The sequence below is a fragment of the Lathyrus oleraceus genome, chromosome 3 (genome assembly GCF_024323335.1).
Source record: "Lathyrus oleraceus cultivar Zhongwan6 chromosome 3, CAAS_Psat_ZW6_1.0, whole genome shotgun sequence".
NCBI classification, from domain to species: domain Eukaryota; kingdom Viridiplantae; phylum Streptophyta; class Magnoliopsida; order Fabales; family Fabaceae; genus Lathyrus; species Lathyrus oleraceus.
The window spans coordinates 388,018,122-388,027,044 of NC_066581.1; the positions used below are offsets into that span (position 1 = coordinate 388,018,122).

At 33.7% G+C, this 8,923-nt stretch overlaps 1 protein-coding gene across 3 annotated transcripts; it reads left to right on the top strand.

The window, feature by feature from the left end:
* Positions 1-1,207: 1,207 nt before the first annotated feature.
* On the top strand, positions 1,208-4,637 carry LOC127127870 (F-box/kelch-repeat protein At3g23880). 3 transcript variants are annotated; one of them, XM_051057145.1, is made up of 2 exons: positions 1,208-2,495; positions 4,190-4,637. In XM_051057145.1, exons 1-2 carry the CDS (start codon positions 1,364-1,366, stop codon positions 4,195-4,197), a joined length of 1,140 nt encoding a protein of 379 aa, XP_050913102.1. In that variant the 5' UTR covers positions 1,208-1,363; the 3' UTR covers positions 4,198-4,637. The 3 variants fall into 3 exon arrangements, with proteins under 3 accessions (XP_050913102.1, XP_050913101.1, XP_050913100.1); XM_051057144.1 differs by lacking the exon at positions 4,190-4,637 and adding an exon at positions 2,615-2,990; XM_051057143.1 differs by lacking the exon at positions 4,190-4,637 and adding an exon at positions 2,739-2,990.
* The last annotated feature ends 4,286 nt before the right edge of the window (positions 4,638-8,923 follow it).

The window sequence follows — 8,923 nt, forward strand, 5'->3', positions numbered from 1 at the left end:
CACCGTAGAAGGAGCACACAAAAGGAAAAGGGAGGCTAAGCAATATGATGTAGGAAGTTCATCATCCGTGGTAAAAGTGAATAGGATTTAGTGGGAGAATACCACCACTGAGTTTCCTTTGGATTTTACTGATGGAAAGGAGGGGAAGGGAAAGAAAAAGGTTTGGAACAAATGAAAATAACTCTGGTCTTTGAATGAATAATGTGATGGTGTCTTAAGTATAGTGGTGCCAGTATGAGTAAGTGGTGTTTTAAGTGGTGTCATAGTTTAGTTGTACATGTGTCATAAGTGATGTCAATAAAGTGTCTAAGTCTAAATATGTGTCTTAATAAGATGGACTCTAATTAATCAAGACTTTAAAAAAGATTTGCTCGATTGAGTAAGTTGTAACAACTCTGATCGGCATATATTCAACTAATCAAGTTGAGAAATATGTGATAAAAGGTATTAGTAAGAGAATTGAACGTGGAAGGATGACAGGTGTGAAGGATCTGATTGAAAGCAAAATTGAGATTACTTCGGTTGGAATCATGGGAAATGAGCTAACATTTATGTGGAGACTTACAAGGGTCTCAAATACCGTTTTGGTCAGCAGTTTCATGAGAAGCAGAGTTTCTTCCCAACATGCAGTCTGATCTATTTGATAGACCGTCTATCTTTTTAAAGTGCTCTATGAAAGAAGAATAAATACATCTTTTGTATGAAGTCTGTGTTGGTTGAGTGGATTTTATCTGAAACCCCCTAGTCCCACTAGAAATATGCATATGTACCAGCTAGCAAGGTGTTGAATCGAGGTGTAACATCATAGACAACTTCTTGGTTGATTTCATTCAATCTATCACATCGAACGATCCAAAAAGTCAAAAAAGAGATTAAAAAAAAATATTTTTTAAATATATGTATATTCAATATACTGAAAACACAAATAATCAATTTTCTAAAAGAATATTACGTGTATTCAATTAATTCAAACATATCATATTTTCTTTATTTAAAATCTTAACCATAATTAGTATTGACCCATATTATATTTTTTAATTAAATAAGTAGTAGTAATGATGATCAAAAATTATAATTAAGTGTGTGAAAATTAGTTATAATTAGGTAAGTACTGATTTTCTTCTTATTGTTATTATAGTAAAAGACTTGGACATGTGGCTTAAATTGGTTGGTTTGATTGATCAAATGGATGAGTTTGTTGAAAGGCAGGGAATCTGTTTCCGCAAGACACGCAGATAGGGTTATTTAGAATTGGTAGGTTATCATCAGGGTTCAGTTTCAACACTGCGTGCTTAGGTCTCACGGTTCAGTTTCAACGCACACTGCTTAGGTCTCACGTACATCCAACGGCGGCAATCTAATAATGTCGGTGGAATTCCTCCCTGAAGAACTCATCGCACAAGTTTTATCGTACCTTCCTGTCAAATCTTTGATGCAACTTAGATGCGTCTGCAAAGCATGGAACTCCCTCCTCTCTCATCCCAAATTCATTAAACTACACTTTCGACAATCCAAACAAAACATCCAAATCATCTGCGAATCTTTTGATTTTTCTTTCTTACCCTTCCCACTCAATACTTTACTAAACAATCCTTCCACAATCAAATCCACCAAAAATTGCTTCCCATTCCCATCCCCCGCCGACTACTTCTACCAATTCATTGGTTCCTGCAATGGATTGTTCTGTTTCCTTCTTAAAATGAATAACTTAGGAAAGTGTATTCAAAATACCTGGTTTCAGTTATGGAATCCAGCCACCAACACATTATCTAACAAATTTGGTCATCAATCCTATCCTTTGGTAAATCAACATCCCATTCTCAGGTGTTCTGCCTTTTCATTCGGTTATCATAATTCAACTGATACTTATAAGTGTGTGTATTTTCGTCCCAACAAGTTGGAAATATTTACTTTTGGTGGTAGTCTTTGGAAAATTATTCAACTTCCTCATATTGTTCCTTTAGAGCATTCGGGTCGTGTTCCCTCTACTCGCAGTGATCTCAGTGAAGCTCTGTATTTGAATGACACTATTAATTTGTTGGCCCGAGATATTGCTAAACAAATTCTGATTATCTCGTTGAATCTCGGTACAGACACATATTGCAGGTTGCTTCCCCCTCAAGATTTTGTTGAAGTTTCAATTCATTTGCCAACTATTCATGTCTTGGAAGACTCTCTCTGTTTTAGTCACCACACCCAAAATACCCATTTTATTATATGGAAGATGACTCAATTTGGAATTGAAAACTCTTGGACTCAATTTCTTAAAATAAACTATCTGGATCTGGATATTCATATAGACTATAAATATTTTCTCGCCCCATTGTGTCTTTTTGAGAATGGCATCGCACTAGTACAAGCATCAAACAACCATAGATTGCAAGTGATTCTCTATCATTGGGGTGAAAAAAGAATAGAAAAAACTAGAATGCAGGAGTTAACTATGTGGATGTTTAACCAAAATCATGTCGAGAGCTTGGCTCCCACGGATTCAAGTTAGTTCCTTTTCAATTGTTTATTTGTTTGAATTTATGTTAATGTTCCTCTATGTTAGTTTATTTTGTTTTTAAATCCTTGGCATTTCTTAGTGAGTGTGTTTGTGATGGTTGAACAGAGCTTTATGCATTGAAATGATTATTTATAGTTTTACACCAGTTCAGGTATATATCCACACTAACTGATATTGCATTAGAATTTTTTTCTGTCATGTGTAATATGACTCCTTTTTTTAATCTTAGGGTCACAACCCAATTTCAAGCACATTAGAAGTTATTGATGGTTGCATACAGTTGGTTGAAAGAAAGCACAATGGGAGAAATAGTAGGCTTGTTGGAATTATATATTCTCTAGTTTTAGTATTCTTTTTGGTTGGAGTTATTTATGGACCTTTTGATTTTATTTTTATCTTATTTGTGTAAGGACAAGAAAATGTCTTTGATTCTCTAATAAACTAAGCCCGGTCAACTAGGCACAACATTGAAATTTTGAAATGTAATTGCCATATCCAATGAACCTGTAGTGCTTCCCGAACAAATTTTACAACAATAATATAAAAAAATTCAGATGCTACTTGGCATGAAAATTTGAAAATGATATTACAGAAATCTATCTTGGCATGATGTAGACATCATGCTTGATACAATGATCGGAATGGGGAGGTAGTAGAGTGTATAATAAAGCTACTAAATCTATATATACTGTATTTTCTTAGTTATGTGAAAAACTATATGAAAAAGTTACTGGTTACAGTAATTTATCAGAACAGTCTTCATACAATTTGCAACTTCAACTATGTTTCTCTCCATAGTTAGTGTTTTTAGGAAAGATTTATCAAATGTGAGAATGGTTTGTACAAAGTTCGAGGTAGAGAAATCCATATGCACAAATGATTGCAATCTTTGAAGGATGAAGAGGGAGGCTTTCTTGGTTCAGCAGGGAACTAACGAGAGTGACTCCAAATTACCAAACACTCTTTCTTAGAAAGAGAAGAAGGATATGCTTGACTAAGCTTAAAAAACCTTGATCATGCCTTTGGGTGACAATGTTCTCCCAGAGGTTTCAAAGGAGAATGGAGCAGCGACGATTTGGCTCAAATTGGAAAACCTGAATATGATCAAATCTTTGGCCAACAAGTTATTTTAAAAGTAGAAACTGTATATAATCAGGATGCCTGCAAGTAAAACAGTGGAAAATTATCTTGGCAATAGACCATTCTTGATCTTGAAATTATTCATATCATGGTTGAAGATAAGAGTCAAATGAATATTATAGTCTCAAATACTCTTATTTATGGTAAAGACTCATTGTCTTTGGAGGAGATTCAAACATCATTAATCTCTAAGGAGCTGAAAAGGACCTCAGTGGTTAAGATGAATCAATATGTTGAAGGACTGTTTACAAACCACACCAGATTTTTATAGATGATTTGACCCACATGACTACACTGCAATTTCTTTTCTATTCTTTGTTTCAGATGTGAAACATTTGATCGTCGATTTATTGTAAACCGAGTTACTTTTGTGTTGCGAAAACAAAAACTGAATAATTGATGCTCAAATATTTCACCTTCGATATGGACACTGACCATGTAATATGTTGAGGAAGACATTTTTTTAAATGTAACTTTAGTGTTTCTAATGATCTGTATGGATACTGATGGTGAATACATTAATCTGTTATTCGCATGCAGTTAAATAGGGTAGACGGTGTATGCACTGATCATGCAATTCATCTGACAAGACAATGCAATGCAAAGAATCCATGCATAGATAATATAATACAACGCATGTGCCTGCAAGGAATCTCTGCACACAAGGAATCTCTGCCCTAACACTATAAGCATGTGCCTGCACACAAGGAATCTCTGCCCTAATAATCCAACGCATTCGCTCATTCCAATGGAGCATAAAGAAGGCATTCACTCTACCCTTAGGCGCCTCTTCCTTGCATGCATAAAAAGACATACATGCGACACTAGTCTTGGCGCATGTGACCATGCATGTCATAAAGCAAGGCATGCTCCCTAGCCTTAGGCGTCTACACCTATCTCACATGCATGCACCCTATCCAATGCTTCACATGCTACGTACCTATTCAACCTCTACACATATCCCCAATAAACAAGAAGCCATTCATATTCCCGTTTGCAACAAAGTAAGTTTAAAACTTTATCATCTAATTAATTAGACTTTATATTAAAACTAACTGTAATAATATTTTTCAATTGTTTCTGATCTAGGTGGTCAGTTAGAGGGATGGACTACAATAGATGTCTGAAACACGCTATAGTAGTTTATCGCAATCTATTGGATCACATTGGACCAGACGATGTAATACTCCTACACAACTCTATTTTGATTTAAAAATAATTATCAAATTATTTATCATCTAATCATGTCGTATTCTTGTACAGTTTATCTGGAGGCCATATCTGGGTCTTGATCATCATGTTAACCATTATGATGATGTAATTTGAACAGCAAAAACATCAATTATCCAGTTCACTACTGTGGAGATGCACCAGAGTGACCGATAAAATTGCAGTTCGACATGCAGCAACAAATTTTAGAAACTCCGACGTGTTTGGAAGATTGACATCAAAAATGAGTCGATGCCCAATGGGATTATTCCGACTGGAGAGACTTCGCAAAAGAGATGAGTTGTCATTGGAGGAATCGACGGCAACACATCTTAAACGAACCAATCATACAAGGTGCTAGACCAACTCAACAGTATATGGCATGGTTTAGGTCGGTTACAACGCAACAATTTGTGTCTGAGTCAAGGTATTTGATTGATCCACGCCAACTAGCTTTGTCATCATACGTCCAACAATAAGTCCCCGTCCAAGAACAATGTCAAACCACCCAAACCTAACGACCAACCTCACACCATCACCCTACCACATACACCCAACAACCAAACACCCAACCTCGCAACCTATTCATGCCACACACCCAACCTCAAAACCAAGAATCAAACCCTAGACACCAACAACCATACGCAGCCAAGACAACAGTCTATATCCTAGATGATTCATACAATTCATGTCATCGTAGCCCCCCCCCCCCCCCCCCCCCCCCCCCCCCCTCACCAATGACCACTCAAACATCTCATCACCACAACATCCAACCATTGTTTAACTATAGTACATCCCAGGAACCATTGATTAGTTTCCAAACCGATTCAATGTCCTAATTCGGGCAACCATACCGTCCACAATTCACCCAACCACATCGACCCAACTACGACAACATGGGCACCAAACTCAATTATGGAAGTGTCGTTGGCAAGAACCCCCAGCTATTGGGAACAAATGATGACACATCTATCATATACTGTTGGACCTTCACATCAGCCACCATTGGATCATATTAGCATTCAAAGACCCCAAACACCTCAAGAAAATCGTGAGAGACCTCGAAAATAGACTAACACACCTGAATGTGGAACAGGGGGACATTTCAATCGGACGAGCCATTTTGTCAATTCCATGTAATTTTTTGTTATACCATAAATATAATTTTTATTTTCAGTTTTTTTTATTTAATTGTAAAATTAACATTTAAAATTTTAAAAAAAATTAAAGGTGTATGCGCCAGATGCATTGGCGCATACACTATGCAGTGTATGTATGCACATGTATGCGCCAAGAGGCATGACGCCTACATGCATGGCCATTGGGAGCATGCGTCAGCTCCAATGACGTCTCCTCTTAAGCTTAAATGGATGCACCAGTTCAACTAACGCATCAGTTAAGAAATGTGGTTATTTTGATATTTTTTTTGAAAAAATATTATTTATGGATTTAATTTGAAATTAGTGGTTATTTTTTTAAAAAAATCCTATTATTTCTTTTAAAATGATACTCCATTTCTAACAAGTTAAAAAGCAAATTTTCCGGAACAAATTTAAAGCAAATTAGATAAATTAGATGAATGAGCTTAATATATTCCCCCATCCCTTAATTGTAAAACTCATTTTCCATACTTGTAATTTTTATTATAAGATCTTTCACAAGTTTTTATGTGTTTTTTTCAATAATAATTTATTAAAATTATAATTAAAAAATACAATACATGCTTGTTTTCTTATTATATCACTAATTATAAAAGTAATTGTCTAAACTTTACACACTTCTTTCAAATTTTAATTAAGAAACATTTTTTAATACTAGTAAAACCTTCTTAATACTAACTGGCTTTTAAAATATATTCATCCTTTGACTTATTTTAAGTGTTTTTTTCCCCATAAATTTAAAATAATCATCAATTGTGTAAATAATAAAATATTTATTTATTAAAATATCTTTTATTAATAATAGTTAATATAATATTTAGATGAAATAAAATACAATAAATAAGATATATTTATGAAAACTAATAATAGATGCAACTTTAAGTTTAAAAAATCTTGAAACATGGAAATAATTCAAAAGAAACTTATAATTGTTATTTTTTATTACATTTTTAAATATTTATTATTCTTTATTAATTTTTTAATTTTTTTAGTTTTTCTTTCACATACTATTCATGAAAATAAATTTTCTAAAATAACTTAAAATTGCTTTCTATAAATATTATATTATATTCTTTTATAGGTAGGAAAATGACAAAGTGGCATATAATGAATAAAAGAAAAAGTATTACAATAACTTTTTAATGAGGGATAAATATAAATAAAACCTTAATATATATTTAAATTTTATATATTAAATTTAAAATAAAATCCGTATAAAATTGCATATTATGTCCCTCATTTCTTTTGTCAAGGGTTCATTTTGTTGAACAGATTGGAGATGAGGAATTTTAATGAATAGAGGGAGATAGGGAAGAGAGAAGTTTCAATCAACAATATGCTTGATTTACATGGGGATTTAAAACTATTTTACTTTAATCTATGTATTAAAGTAAAATAAAATAAAATAAAAATACAAAATATTTTATATTTTAAATATTTTAAAAGTATAAATAAAATATTGATAAATGTTATAGAATCATTATATGATCAATCTCTAAATTTTCTCATGATGATCCATCTAATCCTATAAAATATTAATGAAATTAAATTATAGATAATATATAACTCATATACTATAATTATATATCGATAAGTAATACAACACAACAACCTAAATTTTTTTATTACAAACTAAATAATAATAAAAATAAATAAAATAAAAAAAGTAAAAGAAAAAATTAAGTCATAGTAATAAAAATATTAGGCTTATCGTTAAAAAATAAAAAAATTTAATAAGGTGACAAATTAACATATAATATTTATTAAGAACAATTTAAAATTATAATAAAAAAACGAGAATTTTTTTGTCAATTTAATAAAAATAAATTTTATTATAACTCTCCTCTTTACCCTACCCTCCAAAAATCCCTAATTCGGACAAAAAAAAATTGCTCCAGAAGATATTCTGATAGATTTTTTTTTTAATAACCATCTTTTTAAAAAAAATCGAAAATGACCAATAATTAAAAAAAACAAACAAAATAATCAGGTTTTGTAGAGGATGCGTCAGACGAATTTGCGCACCCCCAATGCAGTAAGAGGAGGCGCCAATAGTATTGGCGCATGCATTGAGCTCCTCATGAGGAGGCGCCAATGCTATTGGCGCATGCATTGGCCCTCCTGAGGAGGCGCAAATGCTCCTGGCGCCTAGGTACAATGGTTGATGTATGCGCCAATTCATTTGGCGCATACACCCCTTGTATTTTTTTAAATTTTTTTAGTTTTTTAAATTTTTAAATTTTAAATTTTAAATTTTGTTTATTTAATAAATAAAAAATAGTAATGGAAAATAAATAAATTTATTGATGATGTAATAATTGGTTACATTGGACTGACAATAAACTAATGACCGACCCGATTATAACGCCCCCCTGTTCCACATCCAGGTGTGTTAGTTTGTCTCTGAGGTCTCCCACGATTTTCTTGAGGTATTTGAGGTCTTTGTGTGCTGACCTGATCGAGCAATGGCTGGTGGGAAGGTCCGACGGAAGTTCCAGCGGAATTTAACAGATGTGTCATCATTTGCTCCCAATATCCGGAGGGGCTCTGGCCAACGGCGCTTCCGTAATGGAGTTCGGTGCCCATGTCATCGTAGTTAGGTCATTGGGGTTGGGTGAATTAGGGACGATATAGTTGCCCAAATTGGGCCATTGAGTTGTTTTAGAAACGAAGCAATGGTTTTTGGGGCGTACTATAGTTAAACAATGGTTGGGTGTTATGTTGATGGGATGTTTGGGTGGTCATTGGTGGGGGGCTACGATGAAGTGACTCATATGAATCATATGGGCTATATACGATTATGGTTGCGGGGTTTGATTCTTGGTTTTGTGTTTGGGTGGGTGGTATGGATGGATTGCGACGTTGGATGGTTGGTTGTTGGGTGGATGGCATGAACGAGTTGCGA